This window comes from Xyrauchen texanus, chromosome 26 (assembly GCF_025860055.1).
Source record: "Xyrauchen texanus isolate HMW12.3.18 chromosome 26, RBS_HiC_50CHRs, whole genome shotgun sequence".
NCBI classification, from domain to species: Eukaryota; Metazoa; Chordata; class Actinopteri; order Cypriniformes; family Catostomidae; genus Xyrauchen; species Xyrauchen texanus.
The window spans coordinates 40,095,549-40,121,020 of NC_068301.1; the positions used below are offsets into that span (position 1 = coordinate 40,095,549).

At 43.4% G+C, this 25,472-nt stretch overlaps 1 protein-coding gene across 3 annotated transcripts in view; it reads left to right on the forward strand.

The window, feature by feature from the left end:
* The window catches only part of LOC127619620 (retinoic acid receptor beta-like), a 271,989-nt gene that overhangs the window by 139,192 nt on the left and 107,325 nt on the right, over nt 1–25,472 (forward strand). For all 3 annotated transcript variants that reach the window (XM_052092531.1, XM_052092533.1, XM_052092532.1), the window contains exon 2: nt 18,673–18,821. In XM_052092531.1, the coding sequence (XP_051948491.1) occupies nt 18,673–18,821 (149 nt within the window). The remainder of the gene's footprint in view (nt 1–18,672; nt 18,822–25,472) is intronic.

Genomic DNA, 25,472 nt, shown 5'->3' on the forward strand with positions numbered 1-25,472 from the left:
AACTCACATTCAGTTCTGACTCCATTATAATTTCCCTCATATTACATCACATTACTGAAGTGAAATTAGTTTGAAATGTTGTTTAATGTTGAGATCTTTAGTTTGATTATGAATTGCAGCCTTTTTGTGTTTTAGCTGTTACACATAAATCATGTGGAAAATTGCCTCATGTGACATGTAAAATAGATGACTTGTGGTCATTAGCCGGGTTTCCACTATCGGGCTAAATGAGGTTGTGCTAGTGCGTGCCAGTTGCGTTCCCGCTGTAACCTTCCGGGGCTTCATTGTGCTGCTTCTGGGCTTTTTTGGGGCCAATGGCCTTTGGCCCACCGATTACTGTTAGGCTAAAAAAGGCAAACTGTGGAGTGAGGCGGGGTCATTGTCAAAGGCGGAGTTTGGCTGAACTTGCCAGCGCACAATGGTAGAGATTCGGGAAAAATACAAAAATTGCGGGTCCAGAACAGATCAGTTAAAATGCACAATGGACAAAATGGTGCCCAAAGAAAAAACTTTCCATGGTTCGAGACCATGGAGAGTGTGCTGGGACATCATCCCGCTTTTAGTGGAGAGAACACTCGGGACACCATGGCAGTTATAGTCAGTGAGTTGTCAACGCTAACATATCTTGCAAGCTAGCTAATGTTTACAAATGATATAAACTCAATATTCTAGATAACTAGATAAAATGATACCTCCGCTTTAGTTTCCCTCTTGCTTGTGAAATAGGTGAGGTGTAATTTTGGCACCAAGGCGGAGTGTTAAAGGCAGGTTTTAGGGCAACGCTGTGGGGCTATTTGCCCTATGGTGGGAACACAGATCGATTTTGGTCTCGTGGCTCTAGGTACGAGGCTATTGGGTCCGGCTGGCCAGTTGATAGCGCTGGTTCGCACTGAGCCAAGAGTGGAAAAGCAGCTACTGTGATCTTCAATGATCAGAAAACAAGTGCACACATTCACTAGCAATGACTCCCTTCTCCAGATGAATCTATTTAAGTGTTATCCAGCACAAGTCGTAGCAGTAATATTCTTGACTTAAATGCCCTTATTAATTCAATCAGACCTCCCTCACAGAAACGTCGCTGGGGAGAATCACAAGTGCTATCTGAGATCAATAACGGGTCATTCATCTGTTCAAACAGCCAAATCTTTATACTGAGAGAGAGAGAGAGACCATACACTTACTCAGGCTGGATCTAAATGCTGAAAAATGCTGTATACAGAGGTAGGAAGGCACCAAGGCACGTCTGAATAATATGTTTGACTCGCATCCTGTCTTACTAGATGCCTTAAGGTCAGTTTTTTAAGACAGCATAGATCAGAGTTGCCCAAACTTTTCCCTACGAAGGGCCAATACAAAACTAATCCACCAACACAGAGGAGATGTGCATTTCTCCAGATTTGGAATGAGAAGCTTATAAAAAAAAAAATCTAGCAACTCCTTCAGGCCAATTGAATAAAACAATGCAAAAATAAGAATAAATAAAAAAAAAGTCAGAGATACTAAAAGTGGTTCAAGTTCATGTTCTCTAAAATTATTATTGTATCGTTAATAAAATTGTATTTAATGCCAAGGCTATTTAACACATCCAGATATTGTTTTTGTTAAGATTATTATTATCTACATTGTAGCAATTGGTAAATTTAGTGTGTGAGCATGACACCGAACTGATGCGGAAGAGTGAAGAGTCTTATTGGATCATTTGTAATCTTTATCAGAACTGTACTTTGATAGTTTTGGAATAACGTCTAGAAATCCTTTTAGAAATCATAATTGTTGCAATGTGAACTATGTGTTAAAACAGATCTAGTATTTGTTTTGTGTAATATTGAAAGAAGAGTGCCCGTCTGTGGGATGTTCATGGCGTGAGCAGCTATGAGGTGCCCCTAGGGACATTATTCAGAATTACCATGCACATACATGTACTTTTCCTCTCACATACACATATGAAACCAAATTCATTCACATACTATAGTGAAATGCTTTTACAAACACAACTGAAACGCTCTCATACATACAACTGAAAATATTACGCTCACACACACAACTGAAATGCTCACACACACACAACTGAAATGCTCTCACAAACACCTGAAATGCTCTCACACACACAACTGAAATGCTCACACACACACACAACTGAAATGCTCTCACACACACAACTGAAATGCTCACACACACACACACAACTGAAATGCTCACACACACACACAACTGAAATGCTCACACACACACACGACTGAAATGCTCTCACACATACAACTGAAATGCTCTCACACACGCAACTGAAACGCACTCACACACACAACTTAAACGCGCTCTCACACACACAAGTGAAATGCTCTCATACATACAACTAAAATGATTACACTCTCACACACACAACTGAAAAGCATTTCAGTATGTTGTATGAAAGCATTTCAGTTGTGTGTGTGTGTGAGCATTTCAGTTGTGTGTGTGAGAGCATTTCAGTTGTGTGTGTGTGAGCATTTCAGTTGAAACGGAAGCACATTTCAGTTGAAACGGAAGGTGGTTAAAGTACCCACTCCACTCCAGTTGGTGGCAGTAGTGCACCTCAAGACGAATAACTAGAAGCTGTTGAAAGAAAGCATAGTAGAAAACCGCGCCTTCCACAACATAAGCGACTGTTGACCGTTAGTTCGCCCGCCAATTGCGCTACACCAATGTCTTCCCAACAACAGCAAAGAACATTAGTCGATGCAGCGGGCTTGCTGAACACCATATTGGCTTCAGCGGAGACCATCAGAACACTGTCAAATGTCACAACAATCGGGCAGCAGCCGACCGTTGCAACTCCAAGTGTGGACACGTCGATGGACGATCACCTAGCGTCGCTCTTCCCTTCCCGCCAGCGTAGCAGCGTTGCATTGTCAACTGCAGGTCCAGTCAGGAGAGAACGTGCTCCACCACGTTATCAAGCACAGCAATGTTTCAGCCCATGGACGTCAGGCAAAAGGAGAACAAGGTAAGTTAGCTAGAAACCAGCTTGATTCAGCTTGTCATTTTTATTTCCTAATGACAAAAATGGGTGTTTGGAGGATACATCACGTTATCTACAGCTAACTTAAGTTAGGTGCTGTGATTAGTGGTCTTCCTAGTTTTAAAAATGACAAGCTGAAGCAAGCTGGTTTCTAGCTAACTTACCTTGTTCTCCTTTTGCCTGACGTCCATGGGCTGAAACATTGCTGTGCTTGATAACGTGGTGGAGCACGTTCTCTCCTGACTGGACCTGCAGTTGACAATGCAACGCTGCTACGCTGGCGGGAAGGGAAGAGCGACGCTAGGTGATCGTCCATCGACATGTCCACACTTGGAGTTGCAACGGTCGGCTGCTGCCCGATTGTTGTGGCATTTGACAGTGTTCTGATGGTCTCCGCTGAAGCCAATATGGTGTTCAGCAAGCCCGCTGCATCGACTAATGTTCTTTGCTGTTGTTGGGAAGACATTGGTGTAGCGCAATTGGCGGGCGAACTAACGGTCAACAGTCGCTTTATGTTGTGGAAGGCGCGGTTTTCTACTATTAGGCGATGGGCCGGACCTCGAAATTATGAATTTAATACTTACCTCACAGCTGTGTAAGTCTTTTTTTGCTGAGGTCATGTAATAAAATCGTATAAGTACTACAGACATTGTTTCCAACTTTGTTGTTTGCACATTTGACGCAAAATGTCCTTACAAACTCTTACTTTTTTAAACCTGCAAATAAGCAGGAGTACTAATCATAACGTTAGAAAACCTCCCGTTTCCTTGACAACCAATGTAAATAATGAACACAGATGACCAGGAAGCTGCGTTCTTGAAATTACAATTTTGCTGTAAATCATTAAAAATGTTAATTTATTTCTGTAGTTCAGTAATACTGAGGTAAAAATGAGGTGTTTTATCCATTTAGCCTCAAATGGAAAAAGCCCTGTAATCCCCCTTTCCCAGACAAGTTGGGCAAAGATTGTTCAATGTACAAATTTATGGGTGAACCTGCAAACCACAGAGAGTACAGAAGCTGAAAAAGCCGTATTGGCATTTAACTTAAATTCCGAAGACGTCCAAGATGTGCCGGCTAATGTTGGATTTCACAGAGAATGCTACATGCTCTTCACCAACAAAGAACACATAAGAAGAGCACGTAAGAAGATAGAAAATGCAGCTAACAACAGTGAAGGTTTGTATCAAATGTATAATTTTTATATAAAACGTTTCATTTATATACGTTTAACCCCTTACTAGTCAGCCCCAATTTTGGCAAGTGATGCATTCATGACATCCCCAAAATAAAAAGGTTGCTGCTCAGAAGTCATTCTGAATATACACATAACCAACATATATTTAGAAAGCCAACCCTTGAGAGTTTACATTTCAAGACTCAAAATTAACCAGACTGTTATTAATATTGAGATATATAAGCTCAAACATAGAAACAAAAACAACTAATATTAAGAATATATTTATAAAATGTATAAAAATATTATGTGAATTTAGGATTGCAACTTATAACCACAACTAAAACATGGGGATTTTTTTAAAGACAATCATCCCGCACATCCTATTCAATATTCTATAATAAAATCAACTAATCGAATATTCGAAAATCGTGACTCATCCCTAATTAATATAGTATTTCAGTGCAAGTGGATGACAGGACAAGTAGCAAAAGGCAGTGCAATATGTGTGTAAGTGGGGTCAAATGTTCATAGCAAATTTAAAAATAAAAAAAATAAACCAATGTAGCAGCATCATAGTGTAAACTACCAGTGTATTTGTGCAAGAGTCAATCAGCTGCCCTTAGGTTATTGGAGGGTGGGGGTGGAAGGAAGAGGCTCTCTATGATTCCCCTATAGAAAGTTAAGGGGATGGATTTGTGGGAGATGAGCCTTCCTCAACTGTGGGAGGAAGTGCAGAGGTTTTTGGACTTTCTTGGCCAGGTTCTGTTGGTGGTGTCGATAGATCAAGATGGGTCATCTGTGATGTGGATACTAAGCAACTCCGTGATCTTGACCTGCTCCATTCATGGTGCTGTTGATGTGATGATTGTCAACGATCACCTCTGTAGTCATTTGGGTGTGGAGAGATATGATGTTGTCCTGTCCGTGTCTGTGTGTTAGATAAACAACTGAATTATATTCAGATAAATAAACACAGAAAGCACACATTACTAGATAATTTTTAAATCACATAAGCTACCATGCACAGAATTGTGTCATTGTATAAACTGTGACGATCAACCATAAATGGCTTATATAACTCCGTGACTACCACTATAAAGTTGATGTGAAATAATTTCTTTGTTTTGCTTTGCACTCTTTTTAGCTGATAATTAGTCTAGCTTACTTGTAGCCTAGGTAGCTTGCTATAAACCAATCCAACCTTGACATACCTGTCAAATTATTTCCTACTGTCTTCCCGTTTAAATATTTACCCGTAATTATCCCGTATTTGAATACTCTTTGCTTAGTTCATTGTGTATGTACCGAATGATTTGGATTAGCCTAAGCAACATACCGTTAGACCTAGCTTTACTGCTCCACTACCAACATTCTTTCGTGGCTACTGTTCTCATCAACGACAACGCATATATTCACGACGAAGTATAGCTTGCAGTCTTAAATACAACTTATATGAAAAGCATTAAGATATAGGGGTGTATAATCATTGTAAAACAAATCTTACCTTGACGTTGTCTTGCCGAGACACACCGGTCTCTCTTGGGTTGTAGACTCATTTGGCTGGTTCAACGAATAACGTGATTGGCCAAATCAATTCAACAAGGTAACAACACAAGCGTTGATTGGATCTCACTCCGGCCAACGTTTGTGATCAGCTAGCGAAATTAAATCTATTTTTATACTTTAATGTGCAACAATTGGCGTTGGAAACAATCGGTAATCTTTTTGTGAATTATTCATACAGACAAATAAAAAAAATGAGCCAGACAGCTGCTGGGTAACTATCAAATCAAAAAAAAAACCAGATAGACGGACTCGGCCCACCGCCTATATGCTTTCTTTCAACAGCTTCTAGTTATTCGTCTTGAGGTGCACTACTGCCACCAACTGGAGTGGAGTGGGTACTTTAACCACCTTCCGTTTCAACTGAAATGTGCTTCCGTTTCAACTGAAATGCTCTCACACACACAACTGAAATGCTCTCACACACACAACTGAAATGCTCACACACACACACAACTGAAATGCTCTCACACACACAACTGAAATGCTTTCATACAACATACTGAAATGCTTTTCAGTTGTGTGTGTGAGAGTGTAATCATTTTAGTTGTATGTATGAGAGCATTTCACTTGTGTGTGTGAGAGCGCATTTCAGTTGTGTGTGTGTGTGAGCATTTCAGTTGTGTGTGTGAGAGCATTTCAGTTGTGTGTGTGTGTGAGCATTTCAGTTGTGTGTGTGAGAGCATTTCAGTTGTGTGTGTGAGAGCATTTCAGTTGTGTGTGTGAGCGTAATATTTTCAGTTGTATGTATGAGAGCGTTTCAGTTGTGTTTGTAAAAGCATTTCACTTGTATGTGTGTGAGCATTTCACTATAGTATGTGAATGAATTTGGTTTCATATGTGTATGTGAGAGGAAAAGTACATGTATGTGCATGGTAATTCTGAATAATGTCCCTAGGGGCACCTCATAAGCAGCTGCCACAGACTCGGCAACATCTGCACAACGGACAGCACAAAATAAATCATGTTCAGTGAAAATTCAAATGAACATAGAGATGTTTTTTAAAAGTATATCAGATTGCAGGGGATTTTTTATTTGTAATTTTTCTGCCAAGAGCCCCGGTTAATAGAGAGGTGGAGATGAGAGATATAACAGGTGTTTAAGTGTTTCTCTTCACCGTGCAGCTGGTACACAAAACATTTTTGCTAATTGTGCCTTTCATATCAAATGTGACCAATGATTGAGCACAGAGATATGACTCCAAAGTCAAACGCCTGCAATGTTGACAGCTTTGTTGATTATAAACAGGAACGGTATACATATAAGACGTGGTATGACACCATTTGCATGTCAAATTAACAGGTTTAGAAAGGTTTATACATCTGTAACATCTTAAGTTCAGGAGCTAAGCTACAAAGCGCTTCATCAATGCTTATGCTCTCATTAAATTCAACAAGCGCTCATCGCCCTGCTGACAGCTGCACATGAGAGAAAGAGAGACAGCAGATTTACTTGCGCATTTTCTGGAATTACAGTTTGATACAAGTTTATTGATTTGTTCATTTGTATCTATTGCTTTAATAATTTACAGTTGCCCTGTAAAGTGAATAAAAGTGTGCAGAATTTCTGCAATAATACTGCAAGGCAGGCTAAATCAGAGGTCACCACGGGACCACTTTGGCCTGCGGGCCCCTGTTTTGGTATCTCTATACAGATGGAGCCTTCACTGCCTTGGATATTCCACAATCCTTTGTTTTCGGTGGTTGGTTGAAAGAATAGATTTGTGTCTGATGGAGCGATTGAAAGCTGTAAATAGTAGGGCTCTCAATCGATTAAAATATTTGATCAAATTAATTACATGATATGCTGATAATGAAATAAATAGCAATTAATCGCATATCAATATTTGCTGAGAAATGCCCCAAATAAAGTAAATTCAATATTGAACACCTTGTCCTAACCAGACGTGACGCGACAAGATTCCAGAGGCAAGCAATCTGTCTACAGCAGGCGCGCCGAGACACTGCAATATCAATACACTAAAATTAGGATAATTAACAATAAAATGTAGATAACAAAGCAAAGTTATTCAGTACTCAGCTACTCAGTACTCCTGATGTTATTTTGCCAATATCCACATGACAGGGATGCGGAGAGAAAGTCAGAATGAGCCGATGGCGGTATGTCTCCCCACTGCCATTCTGAACCGGTGTGTTTGTGTGTGTGTGTGTGTGTGTGTGTGTGTGTGTGTGTGTGTGTGTGTGTGTGTGTGACAGAGCTCCGGATGAAGAGAGGGAGACTTTAAGCACAACATTCAGTAGGTATGTGTGACACCCTCAGCCAAAATCAGGTTTTTGTGAACCAGCTAGTGAGATGCTGGCTTAAATATACTGTAATAAGATCATTTTAGAGCAATTTGTTGACTGCACTGCCTGGCACGATGCCGCAGAAATAGAAAGCATTCCAAAAATTGAAAGCCAAAAACTCTGATTAACATGGAAAATATATATTTTATCGTGTGTGGTGGCGCATCTGGTTAGAACATGGCGTAATAATTTTAATACTAATATAACATTAATACTAATATAAAATACACATAATAATTAAAATACTTTGTTATTGTGGAAGACGAGTAAAGCATTAATAATCAAAAATAAAAATAAAAAGTCTGTGCTTTTATACATTTTTGACACATGACAGAAGGACCCTTCTTTTGAGAGTGATTGCATCATGCTTAAGTGGTTTTCAGTTCCATAAATGCCACTTTACCAGGATGTTAAAAGTTAAGTGAAGTTCAAATAAGTTGAATGCAGTTCCCTTCATTCTGTTGTGCTCTGTCCAGTTGCCTTTGAGTGCAAGAGCACGTCACCTGATTTGACGAGGCGTGTTGTCAGTACAAGCTGAGGCTGCACTGACTGCCTTCTGCAGACTGTGAAATGCAAAAACACGAAGGTGGTACTTTAAGCTTAAATTGCTCCGATTGTAGGAAAATGTATTATTGTGTAATTAATTACAGGTATGATTAATTACATACATTTTTTAAAACCTTTTTTTCCATAAAATATTGCACTAAAATAATGCATTTAAACAACATCCCTAGTAATTAATATTTGAATGTCCAACATTGTACTTAATAACTAGATAGGTACATTTTCTGAAGAAAATGTAAGTGGTTTCACCAGAGTGTGTCACCAAGGGCCTCAGTTCACTGCCCCAAGTCAAAAATTTGCTAAATATTAAATATAAAGCATTGTCATGGAGTCAATTTTACGTCATTTCAAAATAAGAGTCCTTGGTGTGATTCAGGCTTGCTTAGTGTTAAAAGTCCCATGTTATGCACCCAATGGTCTTTCTTTGTCATTATTATTGGTATTTTGTTGAAAAATAAACTACATCTGGGATGGTATTAATTTTGGACCTTCTATGAATCGATTTTAAAAACTATCGTACAATAAATTGGTTATCGGCAAAATCCACAATTGGTCAACCTCTACACGGGATGGTTCCTTAGGGCCACCGATTACCCTTGGACCAATCAAGACAGGGGTCAGTGTCAAAGGCTGAGTTTCACCAAACTTGCCAGGTTGTCTATCCAGCCCACAACGGTAGAAGTTTAGGGAAAAAATGGGAACAGAAAAATGGGTACAGTACAACTTGAGACACCATGGCAGTTACAGCCGGTGAGATGTCAGCGCTAACTTATCTTGCTAGCTAGGTAATGTTTATATTCGATATAAACTCGATATTCTAGATAACTAGATAATATGATACCTCATCTTGAGCTTTCCTCTTGCTTGCGAAATGGGCAGGGTGGTTGACATTGGCACCGAGCGGCATGTTAAAGCTGGGTTTTTAGGGCAACATTGCAGGGCCATTGGCCCTATTGGTGCAAAGCAGATCGATTTTGGTCTCGCGGGTCAAGGTCAAAGGCTATTTAACCACGGCTGGCCAGTTGATAGCCCTGGCTCGCACTAGTCTGATAGTGGAAAAGCAGCTATTGAGGGGTCATGTCCCTGCTGCTGTCTGGGGTCACACTCTCAACAGCAGACATCCTTACATGTTAAAATATAAAAACATTCAATCAAATTCTTGTAAAACAGAATAAAATGTAAATCAAATCTGTTTTGTAGGTTGTCAAGTACAAAGAGCATTTTAAAAGAAAAAAATCAGATGTACCTTGTCAAGGTCTCTTCAGAAAATTAGTGAGCTTGAGCCTTAGGTTGACTCAGCTTTAACCTTGTTTATCTTGGCACACAGACACTTTTAAGGCCCCAGTATACTTCATATGAAATCAAAGAATGAATGGGTGTTGTTCCAAAAAAACAGAACAAATTCTGGCCAAAACGAAAATGTTTTTGAGTTTGTTTCGGTAGTTCAGAACAGCTTGCCATGGCAAACTTTCCTGGAAAACTTCTTACCAGCTGCTAGACACCTTCTTACTGCTATTGGTCAATGTCTCCTGGAGCTCCACCTAATTTGAATAAATTCTGGTTACGTTATTTTGTTAATTAATAACAGAGTTATTAGCCAGCTGGTGCAAAATGCCTACATTCACACATCTGCCCAAAGTAAGAAATTGTTTGTATTCTGCCCATTAACACACAAAATTTATTCACAAATTTTTGCAGTAGTATCGGTGTCATCATGAACTACAGTAACCGAGTGTAACCAGCGAATATTATGGCCGCGTATAGCATTTTAGTAAACATGAACAATGACACTTTATCTACTGAATATATATTACTTTAAATTATCATTGAGTGTTTTCTGATCTCATGTGAATTCTATTGACAGAAAAATACATTTACACATTCACATTACATTTACATTTATGCATTTTGCAGACGCTTTTATCCAAAGCAACTTACAGTCCACTTATTACAGGGACAATCCCCCCGGAGCAACCTGGAGTTAAGTGTCTTGCTCAAGGACACAATGGTAGTGACTGTGGGGATCGAACCAGTGACCATCTGATTACCAGAATGTGTTTAGCCCACTACGCCACCACTACGCCACCACTACTCCACGCCACCACTTTAACATTAGTTAAAGTTTTACACGTAGTCTTCTGTGTCCTCATATTTAAATGATCCTCTAAACGCCTCCCCCAGCATCATGGCTGGTGTATGAATGCTTACAAACTAAGAATATGCCAGGCCTTAACACAACAGAAGCTTGTTTTCTTAAGGAATTGATCTATTCACTGACAATAAGCGTTGACTCTTTTTCCTGTTACTCTCTCAAACAAGTTGTTTGTCCTCGATAATATTATTTGCTAAACTGATGTGTGCAGGAGTGTGTTAAAAAACCTATCCAAGCAAACCTTGTATATAAGGCCTGCTGTTTGATTTTTGTCAGTGATGTGTTACCATGATGCCCTCAAGACACAACAGATTAAAACTGAGACTAAACCCCACCTTGACTAAATTACATCTTGATTGGAAATGATGGCCAGTAAAAATATTCCTCAAAGTTATGTTTAACTTGAATTTTTTTTGTTTCCTTCAAATATCACCTGTCTCATATTTAATCTCAAGCATGCCTTTCACTGACAATTATCAAGTACGCTAAGGCTCTGTACACAGAGGCAGACATTTTTTTTTTAGCCAGAGGCACTCAGAAACATGCACGGGGGTGGCCCTGATCACGACACACTGCAGGAACTGCGCTCAGCGACTGACCTCACCCTGAGAGCGACGAAGGTCACAGCGCAGGCGCTCGGGCAGGCAATGGCCACGCTCGTGGTCCAGGATCAAATCTGTTTCGGTTTTTGTAGTCTGAACAGAAAATACATGAAATCTGCTTTTAAGAAGCCCAATCCAAACCACAGTAGTAGTTTTAAAATCATATTTTTGTTAAAGTGTCTCAGTCTGGACTGTTTTTTTTTTTTTTTTTTTTGTGAAAGACGGGTTATTACGACAAGAAATTTTGACAAGAAGACATAAGGTGCATCCCATATTGCAAAGGGTGTGTCCCATAATTTAAATCTGAACTATTTTAAGCTATTTGTAGTGAGTGTGAGTTCAAAAAGAAGAGTACTACGAGTACTTGGATGGTCTACTTCTTTAATCGAAAATAACAGTGTGTAATATTGGACACTTCATGTACTCAGCACTCGTGGCTTGCTCGTGGCATAGCGGAAGGGGCGGAGTTACCTGGCCACGATGCTGGCCTTATTTATGGTCATTTATGGTGAATGTGGGAACTAGTGAAACTTCAGTAAAGTCAGCACCTTACAAATGTTAGTAAAACCTTCACTGAGTGAACATGTTAATTATTTGAAATATACGTAAGTATTGAACTGAGTTTGGCTAACATGCTAAAGATGGCGGCAACACATCACATGCATTATAAATGCCACTTCCATCAGCTATAAAAAAGGGTGAATACTTTTCTGTAGTAAAACATGTTATTCTGTTTGAGACAATACTACACTTTGAAAATTCATACACTGCATGGCTTAATGCGTAGTCTATATGTATTTAAGTGCACAGTTTATAGTGTCATTTGAGACACATCTATGTACTGCATTCCAAACACCATAAATGACGTCTTCGTAGGGCACTTTGATGGGAAAATAGTAATCATGGCCATGCAGTAGGATCATTACAATTAGAATTTTCAATAAAAATGACTTCCAAGTTTGCATCGTTAGAATGACAACTAATGTGGACGTTCAAGCAGAAGAGACTGCAAAAATCGGATAAAAAAAAAATTGGATTTGAAAAAAAAAGATTGATTTTCCCTGCAGTGTGATCCAAAGCCTAACTTTGTTTGGTGTGTTGGAAATGACGCCACAACTGTGGTACAGTCGTTTTTTTTAACAGTTGATAGAAATCATTTTTACACAATAAGTATTGAAAGGGTTATTTCACTCTTGGTTTAGATTATCATGGTTTTAAACATAAAATCATTTGTATTTTTATAATAGTTTTTTATTGTTTAATATTGAAATTCTGGGTCTGGGACAAGACTTAAAAAGTAAAATCTGTACATATTTGAAAAGTACCAAAAATAATTGTTTATGGCATGGAACAAATTTTCCATTTCAGTTTAAATGAGACCTTCATATAGCAAAAATGAAAAAAGGTAACACTTTACAATAAGGTTCCATTTGTTAACATTTGTTAATGCTTTAGGTATTATGAACAAACAATCAACAATACATAATTTTTAATCTTTGTTAAAAATGTTAATTAATAAAAATACAATTGTTCATTGTTAGTTCATGTTAGTTAATAGTGCATTAACTAATGTTAACAAACACAACTTTTGATTTAAAAAATGTATTAGTATATGGTGAAATTAACATTTACTAATATAAATAAATGCTGTAAAATGACGAGTTGGGCAGTGAAAGCCACGCCTCTAAACTCCGTGCTAGGGGCACCAAGGGGACGACTATTTTGGACGTACCCGGCGGGGCTTCGCAGCGGGAGGAACAGGTAATACGGCGCCAGGAGGCAGTGAAGCGTCCGGAGGCTCTGGTGCTGAGAACAGACTCGAAGCACTTACCTTGCTCTGCGCACCCGGCAGGGGGCGGGTTAGTGACTGAGGAGGAGGTCTGATGTTGGCGTCCTCTGGACTCGTCTGAACCGGCCGGCCGGAGAACAGTCGTGGGGCTGAGGGCGGGGGTACCGCATTCAGGAAGCCGGGACTGAGAACGGCATTTGCGGGCCAGATGACCCAGAGACAAAGGAAATAGCTCTTTTATTGAGAATTTGGGTACCGCAGCCCTTGTTAGGGGGTACGGCAAATGAAAAAACACAAGATTCTCCTCCCGGCCCTCCACCGGGGGACGGAGCGGTCTTACCACCTCCGGAGCTTACGTCTTGGACTCTGGGTGGGCTGTCTCAGGAGCGCCTGGGAGCCTTCCGGGTCCTTGAGGGGGTCCGTGAGACGGGGGCGTGCACTTCCCACGGAGTGCTCGACGCTGGGGCTGAGAGATGGGCCCGGGTTGAGGCGGAGCAGCAGGTTTCCTAGCCGCAGGGGGACGCCCTCGGCGAGCAGACGGGGCACGGCCCGGGGTGGCAGGTTTGTGGTGGAGCATGATGTGTGAGATGGCCTCTGTCTGCTTCTTCACCGTGGAGAACTGCTGGGCGAAGTCCTCGACGGTGTCGCCGAAGAGGCCAAACTGGGAGACAGGGGCGTTGAGGAAGCGAGTCTTGTTGGCTTCAAGCATCTCGACCAGGTTCAGCCACAGTTGACGTTCCTGGACCACGAGCGTGGCCATTGCCTGCCCGAGCGCCTGCGCTGTGACCTTCGTCGCTCTCAGGGCAAGGTCAGTCGCTGAGCGCAGTTCCTGCAGTGTGTCGTGATCAGGGCCACCCCCGTGCATGTTTCTGAGTGCCTTGACCTGGTGGACTTGCAGGAGCGCCATGGCATGCAGGGCAGAAGCAGCGCGTCCAGCGGCGCTGTAGGCCTTCGCGGTCTGCGAGGATGTTGCTCTACAGGGCCGGGAGGGGAGTACAGGGCGGCCCCGCTAGGTGGTAGGGTTTCCGGGGCATAAGTGGAGCGCAACTGCCCTATCCGCCTGGGGAATCGCCGTGTATCCGTGGCGCGTTCCGCCATCGAAGGTGGCAAGAGCGGATGAGCAGGTGGCGGTGTGAGCAGGGGCGAGGCTGTGAGCGGCGCCCGGACCCCAGGAACCAGTCGTCCAGCCATGATGGCTGTGGGGCGGCTGGAGTGGCTTGAAAACTCGTGACCGCAACGTTGTCATGGTCATGTTCTCGCAGTGAGAATATGAACCATCCACAAACGCAGCCTCGGTGTGATCGCTACCCAGACACACCAGACTACGCCTGTGGCCATCTGAAGCGGAGAGCACTCTACCGCATCCACGAACAACACAGGGGCGGAAAGGCATCTTTATAAAGACGCTTCCATAAAAAGACGTTCAACGGCGCTGTGTTTTGCTCTTTTAGAGGAAATTACTCTTTTAAATAAAATCACTCTTTTATGAAAAAAAATTTGTCTGAGTTTTTTTTATCTGCGTTGTCGAAGCGCCCAGGGGCAAGAATGTACAGCCGTGCACGAAGGAGAAAGCCACTGTTGTGCGCTGTCAAATCCAACAGCATGCAGAGCGTCAGAGGAATAACAGGAACTTGGTGTGTAACTCACAACAACTGCATACACGACCATCGGCTCCGAAGAAATTTTCTGAATGAACTCCCGTATTTGCCCCGCTTAAATACCCATATGTCCGGGGGCGGGATATGCAAATACCGTCTGCCAACTTCTCATTGGCCTTTTTTCATAGAACAGAGGTATATATCGGCGCTCAAGAGAGACCCCTAGTGTTGCTTCTCCGACACAACGTGGAGACAGCGACAGAAGGGGAACTAGTGTTAGAGGTGGGAGCTTTGATTCAATTTCTCCAAATCATTTCTTTCAAACTGTCCACTGTTTTAGCCACTGTGTTAAATCAGTGAACGATTTGACAAAATGTTCAAGGATGTCCCCAAATGGCATTTTGTGTTTTAATTAGTGCTGTCAGTCGATTCGAATATTGAAATCACGATTATTTTTTTATCATTTTTCATAGTTAATCGCGATTAATCACAGATTTTGAAAGTAGTGAAATTTGACGTTATATACTTTTTTCCTGTCAAATGCATTTATTTGCTCTTTAGGAAAGATGGTTTTTAGGACTAATGCTTTATTAACATTTTCCAAACAAATCCTTCCACAGTATAATGGTAGAAATGCCCCCCAAAAAGCACCAATTCAAATAACATTAAACGTTTCCTGCATTGCTACAGTAATCGTAAAGCTGCGTTCATGATTCGCATCAGGTGGTCAATGCCAGTGTCAAACGCCGCTTTGAACTCCACATGTAAAGTGCAGACAATGTTTTTGTGATAGTTAAGACTTGATGTGCTTTTGTGGTAATTGAATTGCACATAACAGGCGGTCTTTACCGTTCTGGGTTTGTTTTGCACAACAAAAAGCATTAAGAGGTCCTTTCTCCTTCACTTGATCATTGACACGGAATCTTATGTTGTGTGTGTGTTATGGTGTGTGCATCAGTGCAATAGTCCACACAAATACATTTTGGTTTAAAAATGTATTCATTTCACTATTGTACGGCTCCCAGCCACACTGGAATGGCACTGAAAACAGAGACTTTCCAAAGCGCTCTCCAGAACCACATACTTTGGAAAACTATGAGTTTTTAAACATTAGTGTGGACATGGCCTAAGATTTTTACTGTTTGCATTAAAGATTTTGAATCTGCTTGGCTACAATTGTTGAAATGATGGTTGCTCTGATTGAAAATAAAATGACCCTTTTATGCCATTTCACAGCAAAAATATGGAGATCATTGTCTATCAAATATCACATCAGCCAGGAATCAGAGAAAGCAGAATTTGCCCTCTGATGAAGACCGTGTCATGAAGGATTTTTTTGTGGGGATTTAAATGGAAGCACATAGGCAGAATGTTGTGCTGGGATGGTTTGGAAAATCTCATATGGGAGAAAGATGGAGATGGAGAGCAGGGAGTGAATAAGATGGCTAAATGAGTTGACTGCGGAGAAGTGCTGCAGATATCGCTGTAATCTGATCAGCAGATCTGCATGTAGAAGCGGACTGTACACGTGTACTAGTGCTGCTGGTGTATCTAATGCTACATAGTACACACTAAACACTACCATAAAGTTGATGTAAGCGATTCTGTCGTTCTGGAATTTCTACGAGCTGAGCCGTTGAATTAGCCACGTGCCCTCTTTTTCACAACAGTAGCAAACTAGTGCCCTAAACTGACAACTGATATGAACAAAATGGCATAAAAATCTAATTAAGCCTCAATATTTTGCTGCAAATACAACCCTACGTGAACACACAAAATGACAGGCAGAAAGCGTCAGAGACCACGGCCAGCGTGCACATTTTTGTTTTACGGTTTACAGAGAGAGCTGTCACAGAGACCGGTGATATACCTCATGACACTTCATACACATTCATATATTTCAGGGAGTATGAAAATGTTTCCATACCTTTCCATGAAAAAAATCGCTTACAGCACCTTTAAGCTGGCACACTACCAGACTCCAATCAACTCAGTTTTGTCAGAGGGTGTCACACATGCAGACTCAATTGCAGACTAAAAATAGTCAGCCAACTCTCTCTCTCTCTCTGATTCTCTATCACATGGAGCTCACCGAAAAAACAACAGGAGTACATCGTGAGCATAAACAATTGTAAAAGTGTGATTAAGGATGAGATACATGGAGTAACATACTTTGTGAAAGTGCGCAATTGTGTATTTATCCCATTGAGGCCTGCGCAGAACACTTTTGCCCATATGTAGCTTTCAGTGAGTAAAGAAATTGCAACTGTTGTGCCTCTGCTGGTTTCATTAGTCATTTTTAGTGTAGGAAAAAAAAACTTCAGGAAAAACGCTTGGTGACAGAATCATATGGATTCAATCAGAGTTTGTGAAGATATGCAGCTGAGTCTGATGAAGATATTCAGATCAGCTTGACGTCTTGTCAGCTCTTCAGAAAACAAAAGAAAAAATCATTGGTCACTTGAAGAGGACACAAAAGCCCGTCCCGGCCACAATTTTTTTATTTTATTTTGCTGGATCCCCTTTTTCCATTAACTCAGCTGGGAGTCCAGACGGACAAGTGATTAACGACCTCCGGTGGGCAGATGCTAATGTGCACACCATCTCTCACCTACTGACCGCCGATTATGTTAATGAAGCTCACAGCTAAAAATCACACATAGTGTGATGCCGGCTTTAGTTGATTTAAGAGACTTGTCTGAAGTCTTTGAGTGCAATCACGTCCTATTAAACCAACATGATCTCTCCTGATTAATGCTTTCAAGAATATAGAAGACAAACCAAGATTACCTCAAAAAATTTAAGAAAATAGAAAGATAAAAGAATCCAAATGCATGATTTTGACATCAATATGCAACTGGATTGTATTGATGTGCATAATTTATTTAATGTTAAAATACTTAAGCTGCCTTCAATTCAAGCCTCTGATACACTCACGGCAAAGTTCTTGTTTGTTCAGAGATAGAAATTAAGTTGAAACAGCTGAGCAAAGGTTTACTGTTTGAGAATATTTGGACAAGGCCCATGCTGCTGGAGCCGAGTTTTAGAGGAGCATTTAAATACGAGATGCACGCTGTCTTGTCAACAGACTACATGTAAAACATTATCTAATGTGACATTAAAATGTGTTATCAATGACTGCATGACTCATTCCATGAGCAGAATCAACACGAGATCAGTGAAAGCTGTTTTAACTGCTTGATAATGATTTAAAGTAATGTATGTCACTAGATTATGTGTCATTTGTCATGTTTACATTCTGCATTCATGGAGCTAATGCTAACGCTAATGATATGTCGATATGTCGACATAATATGCATCAGTTACCATCAGCAACTCAACGAACACCTTTTTGGACAGATATTGTTTAAAATGCCATTAGACCCATTCTCTCTTAAATTTCAATAGAAGTATATTGGCACCTTTACAAGTTTAGACAACACAGTCTCATGAAAAGTCGTAATAATAGTGTGAGATGGCAAAATCATAAGAATATAATGAGTTGGCTCATCCAAAATATTACAACTTTTACCCCATAGAGAAAAATATTTACATTGTTTGTTGGTGTATTATGATGCCGAACCCTTTACCCAAGTCCTTTTTTTGAACTTTTTGTGTACCATAGAAGAAAGAAAACTTTGGGTTTTAGGTATTTCATCATTGTCTAGCTTGAAGTAAGCATTTCTCCAATAGGGTGATTTTGAGGCGGGACAACCTGTTTTACTGAACAGTGGATGAAGCAAAAAAGGGGTTGAAGGGGCAATAATTTTGTTTGGTGCTGAGGGTAGCACTGAATTTACACACGATACCTTTAACAAACCCCAAATTGATGTATTTCTGTCCATCTTAAATCTCAGGGGTGGACACTTCATATATCCTTGTCTCAATCATGTTTTTTTGTCTCTTTTTACCTCTGCAGCCATTGAGACTCAAAGCACCAGTTCTGAAGAGTTGGTCCCCAGCCCTCCCTCTCCTCTACCCCCTCCCCGCATCTACAAACCCTGCTTCATCTGCCAGGACAAGTCTTCAGGGTACCACTATGGTGTCAGTGCATGTGAAGGCTGCAAGGTAAGCCTGCTATTCACCCCATCAACAGCAAATGAAAGTCAGACAATCAAATGTTCTGGGGTCCTCAGCTTGTACATTCGACAACAGGGGCCCAAAGTCTACCCTTTAAACAAACTATAATGTTCATCGGCATTTGTGTTCAATTATGTACCTTATGAGGGCTGTAGGACTCCAGTCAAAGATAACCGATCTTGTTTAGCACTCTGTGCATGTGTGAAGGTGGAGTAATGCAGGTCTTACAGGTTCCTGCATGAGATCCCTTCACACACACTCTTACTGAATTTTGACTGTTGTACTCACAGCTTTTGTCATGTTATGTCTTCTAAGAAAGGAGATCTGCTATAGCTCAGGATGTTCGTTTAACCCTCTGGGGTCTGAGGGTGTTTTGGGCCCTGCAGGACTTTTGACATGCCTTGACATTTGTGCTTTTTTCAGTTGCTTATAAATATATTAATGGCTAAAGTCTGATAACACTGTATTCAGCACAAACTGGGCTACAATAATATGTGAGCAACATGCATGTACAGGTTTGTATTTTTGAGAAAATAATGTTTATGCGTGGTTTTTGAAAAACAAACATTTTAAGTCACTGAAATAAGGTCATATAACACATAATAAATATTTGTCCACAAGACTTTTGAGAACTGGATCGCTCATTCATACAAAACAATATACTAATTAAACTTTTGTAAGACAATTTTAGTGTTGAAAGGTAATATGCGAGTAGACGTGAACTCTTGAAAATGAGTATTAAATGAGTAAAAATGAATATTGAGGTGATTTACACTTGAGGAGACTAAAGACCCCCCCGGGCCTATCAATGAGGACTGTGACAGAAAGAGAATAATGTGAGGAGACTTAATGATCAAAATCAAGTTTTAAGTTAAAAGAAGTAATCTGACTATATATTTTCTTTAAATAAAGACTTTACTTAATTTTAGACCTACACTACTAAGTCTCTTCTGCTCACCAAGACTGGATTTATTTGATCCAAAATACAGTAAAAACAGTGATATTGTGAACTATTTTTACTATTTAAATTTAAATCAAAACAGTTTTCTATTTGAATATATTGTAAAATGCAATTTGTGATCAAAGTTGAATTTTCAGCATCATTACTGCAGTCTTCAGTGTCACATGATCCTTCAGAAATCATTATAATATTCTGCTTTATAATATGGGCATATCTAAAGTGCATTTTACTCATTTAACCTGAACACATATTTCCAAGCACAAACTTTTTTGATGATAATGAGGCAGCATAAACACTAGTTCAAATATAATCTAAACATTCATATTATTTTTATATCATATTTATATCATACAGCATACAATTTAAATACCTGCTTTAGCCAAAACAGCATTTAAATGTAATTAAAACTTGCTTATTAGGACATATTTCAAATTTCAATACTCTGAATCCTGGCTGGCAAGTCTGGAAACAGTCCCACTAGTAAAATATGAACATGTTTATATAAAATAGCATGTCAACTAAAGAAAACTAAATGACTTACTCATCCGAAATTGTATCTTCAGCTGGATCAAGTCGCTATTCTTCTGAGGAAAATGTTAACTCTTCCTTACTATCCAGGAGTTTCCTTGCATGTGTATCATTACAAACGTGCAGTAAAGTGAACTAATTGTTTACAACAAGCCTCTGAACACTGTCAGGGGCGTTTATCATTTGCCTTGATCGTCTCATCACATTAGCGTATGAATGGCGCGCTCTGCTGGTGGGTGGGATCACATTAGCTATAATTAGATGAACCAGTAAACACTATACATTGCTTTGTTTCATAGAGATTACATTGCATGAGAATATTTGTTTTAAATTTGAATTGTTTTATTTAAAAGTACAAATCTTAAGCTTTCTTTAGACATATGTTTCATGTTTGAGTGATTAGAATTTGCGGAGTTTCAGTTCATTTTTGTGACGTGTTTCTGAAATATGCTCGTGAACACAGAGACTGCTGAAAGCTCACCCTTTATATTTTCTTTATTTTACAAAAGCACAAGATTTTGTTGTTATTGTGAGTGTACACAAATAAAAGTAGACCCTTTATAGTCTCTGTATGCCCCAAAATGATGGAGTAGTTTAAGTTTTTCTGCTGTAATGACAAAAATATCCAGCAGGACACGCCGACGCGTCCGTCGGCCCCAGAGGGTTAAGTACTATTTTAGGTACTGGATCATGTGCAGTTTACTTTGGGTTCTAAATACAAATTACGGGGCCTCATTCATGCAGAATAATGTTTTGTTTTAATCTTTCGTAAAGCTGGTCTGACGTAAATTTTCACATTTGTGAAAGTGTTCATATTTTCAAAACGTTAGTTGGTAAGAACAACATTTACACCTGCTTCCGATCATGTGTAAATCATGCTTAAGACATCCGAACATGTTGTGTTCTTTCCCATGACTACATTTTGATAGAAATCAAATTAAAGAATGGAGAAAATTATTAATAATTAAATGAGTGGGGGGTCTGGGTATCTCAGCGAGGATTGACACTGACTATCACCCCTGGAGTCACGAGTTTGAATCCAGGATGAGCTGAGTGACTCCAGCCAGGTCTCCTAAGCAACCAAATTGGCCCGGTTGCTAGGGAGGCTAAAGTCACATGGGGTAACCTCCTCGTAATCGCTGTAAAGTGGTTCTCGCTCTCGGTGGGGCGTGTGGTGTGTTGTGCGTAGATGCCGCGGTAGATGGCACGGGCCTCCACATGCGCAATGAAATTAACCTTAAAAATAACAAAATAAGAAAAAATTTATATATAATTTAATACATCAAAATATAATTTAAGGACTATGCTTATTTACTCGAGAAGTTTCTCCAATGACACTGGCCATGCGCTCAACTGAACTCAACTGAAGAGAAAGTGGTGGACATCCTCCTGTCGGCATGGACTGAGCATTTTTTAGACTAAAGCTTCGTGTCAAGTGCAAATGACTGTAAGTTCCTTACTTTCTTTTTAGATGCGACTGTTTGCTAAATCATATTTTATGATGTGAATGCACTCTTTTATTACTGCTCACATATTTGTTAAAAGCGTCCTATTCTCATTTAAATGCGAGTCTGAAGCCTTCCTTATATGGCATTTTCATGGGCGTGGTGTCACGATTGTAGGTGAAGGCAGACAAGAGACAAGGATCTAACTGCAGCGATACTTTATTGGAACAACGGGGCAACACGAAAACACACGAACAAAGAAAACATCCACAATGGGAAACAGTAAAACAAAAACACGGAAGGCATACGAAGATAGAACAGGCGGGGTAACATCGACGGGAAACAGGCATCCACATACATCAAAGACCGACAGGGGAATGGAGAAATAAACAGGGTTATATACACAGAGGTGATGGAACTAAACGATACGCAGGTGAAAACAATGAGTGAGTGCTGGCAGGTGGTGAGGGCAAGGAGAGATGGGAAGTGTAGTTTTCTAGACAAGGACTGGTGAAAACACGGACCGGACCACAAGGAACCTGACATGGAGTGTGACGTGCTGAGTGAAACAGAAAACCCAGGGCAGACAACACAGGAACGTGACATAATCCCCCCTCAAAAGGACCGGATTCCAGACGGTCCTAAACAACAACAAAAAAATAGAAAAAGCAAAAGGTTCAAGGAGAGGGGGGCTAGATGAGGGGGGGAACAGACAGACCAAAGGGGGCACAAGGGACACAAAGACAGACTAAGGAGGCACAAGGGCAAGGAGGCAGTCCAAGGGGAGCACACGGGGCAGACAGGAAGTCTGGGGGCCACAGAGGGCAAGAGGGCAGTCCAAGGGGAGCACACGGGGCAGACAGGAAGTCCGGGAGGCACAGAGGGCAAGAGGGCAGTCCAAGGGGCAGGGACAGGTCCAGGAGGCCTGGGAGGTGGCTACAGGACAGGGACAGGTTCAGGAGGCCTGGGAAGCGGCCACAAGACAGGGACAGGTCTAGGAGGCCTGGGAGGCGGCCATCGGACAGGGACAGGTCCAGGAGGCCTGGGAGGCGGCCTCAGGACAGGGACAGGTCCCGGAGGCGGAGCTGAGGGGGGCTCTGGAGACGAAGCTGAGGGAGGCTCAGGAGGCTCAGGAGGCGGAGCCGAGGAAGGCCTAGGAGGCGGAGCCGAGGATGGCTCAGGAGGTGGAGCCGAGGGCGGTGGCGCCGTTGGCAGCTCTAGAGGCGGAGGCCTGGAAGGCTCTGGAGGAGGAGCCGAGGAAGGGGGCGCCATAGGAGGCTTTGGGGCGGAGACCTGGAAGGCTCTGGAGGTGGAGCCGAGGGAAGCTCGGGAGGTGGAGCCATAGGAGGCTCGGGAGGCGGAGCCGTAGGAGGCTTGGGAGTCTCTGGGGCAGAGCCGTAGGACGCTCGGGAGGTGGAGCCATAGGAGGCTCTGGAGGTGGAGCCATAGGAGGCTTGGGAGGCGGAGCTGAAGGAGGCTCGGGGAGAAGAGCCGTAGGACGCTCAGGAGGTGGAGCCGTAGGATGCTCTGGAGTCTCTGGGAGCAGAGCCGTAGGAGGCTCGGGAGGCGGGGCCATAGGAGCCTCGGGAGGCGGAGCCATAGGGTGCTCTAGAGGTGGAGCCCTAGAAGGCTCTGGAGGCTCTGGAGGTGGAGCCGTAGGAGGCTTGGGAGGCAGAGCTGAAGGAGGCTCGGGGAGAAGAGCCGTAGGACGCTCAGGAGGTGGAGCCGTAGGATGCTCTGGAGTCTCTGGGAGCAGAGCCGTAGGAGACTCGGGAGGCGGGGCCATAGGAGCCTCGGGAGGCGGAGCCATAGGGTGCTCTAGAGGTGGAGCCCTAGAAGGCTCTGGAGTCTCTGGGAGCAGAGCCGTAGGAGGCTCTGGAGACGGAGCCGTAGGAGGCTCGAGAGACGGAGCCCTAGAAAGCTCTGGAGTCTCTGGGACCAGAGCCGTAGGAGGCTCGGGAGGTGGAGCCGTAGGAGGCTCTGGAGGCGGAGCCCTTGAAGGCTCGAGAGGCTTCAGAGGCGGAGCCCTGGAAGGCCCGAGAGGCTTGAGAGGCGGAGCCCTGGAAGGCCCGAGAGGCTTGAGGGGCGGAGCCCTAGAAGACTTGAGTGACTTGAGAGGCGGAGCCCTGGGAGGCTCTAGAAGCGGAGCCCTGGAAGGCTTGAGAGGCGGAGTTCTATAAGGCTCGAGAAGCTTGAGGCAGAGCCCTGGGAGGCTCGGGAAGCTCGAGAAGCGGAGCCCTGGAAGGCTCGAGTGACTTGAGAGGCGGAGCCCTGGAAGGCTCGAGAGGCGGAGCCCTGGGAGGCTCGAGAGGCGGAGCCCTGGGAGGCTCGAGAGGCGGAGCCGATGAAGGCTCAGGAGGCGGAGCCGAGGAAGGGGGCGCCATAGTAGGTTTTAGGGGCGGAGACCTGGAAGGCTCTGGAGGCGGAGCCGAGGGAGGCTCGGGAGGTGGAGCCGTAGGAGGCTTGGGAGTCTCTGGGGCGGAGCCGTAGGACGCTCGGGAGGCGGAGCCATAGGAGGCTCTGGAGGTGGAGCCGTAGGAGGCTTGGGAGGCAGAGCTGAAGGAGGCTCGGGGAGAAGAGCCGTAGGACGCTCAGGAGGTGGAGCCGTAGGATGCTCTGGAGTCTCTGGGAGCAGAGCCGTAGGAGGCTCGGGAGGCGGGGCCATAGGAGGCTCGGGAGGCGGAGCCATAGGGTGCTCTAGAGGCGGAGCCCTAGAAGGCTCTGGAGTCTCTGGGAGCAGAGCCGTAGGAGGCTCTGGAGGCGGAGCCGTAGGAGGCTCGGGAGGCGGAGCCATAGGATGCTCGAGAGGTGGAGCCCTAGAAAGCTCTGGAGTCTCTGGGACCAGAGCCGTAGGAGGCTCGGGAGGTGGAGCCGTAGGAGGCTCTGGAGGAGGAGCCGTAGGAGGCTCAAGAGACGGAACCCTAGAAAGCTCTGGAGTCTCTGGGACCAGAGCCGTAGGAGGCTCGGGAGGTGGAGCCGTAGGAGGCTCGGGAGGCGGAGCCGTAGGAGGCTCGGGAGGCGGAGCCGTAGGAGGCTTGGGGAGCAGGGCCGTGGAAGACTCAAGAGGCTCTGGAGGCGGAGCCCTGGAAGGCTCGAGAGGCTTGAGAGGCAGAGCCCTGGAAGGCCCGAGAGGCTTGAGAGGCGGAGCCCTGGAAGGCTCAAGAGGCGGAGCCCTTGAAGACTCGAGTGACTTGAGGGGCGGAGCCCTGGGAGGCTCGAGAGGCGGAGCCCTGGAAGGCTTGAGAGGCGGAGTTCTGAAAGGCTCGAGAAGCTTGAGAGGCAGAGCCCTGGGAGGCTCGAGAAGCGGAGTCCTGGTAGGCTCGAGTGACTTGAGAGGCGGAGCCCTGGAAGGCTCGAGAGGCAGAGCCCTGGGAGGCTCGAGAGGTGGAGCCCTGGGAGGCTCAAGAGGCGGAGCCCTGGGAGGCTCGAGAGGCGGAGCCCTGGCAGGCTCGAGAGGCGGAGCCCTGGCAGGCTCGAGAGGCGGAGCCCTGGCAGGCTCGAGAGGCGGAGCCCTGGGAGGCTCGAGAGGCGGAGCAATGGAAGGCTCGAGAGGCGGAGCAATGGAAGGCTCGAGAGGCTTGAGAGGCGGTGCCCTGGAAGACTCGAGTGACTTGAGGAGCGGAGCCCTAGGAGGCTCGAGAGGTGGAGCCCTGGAAGGCTCGAGAGGCAGAGCCCTGGACGGCTCGAGAGGCTTGAGAGGCGGAG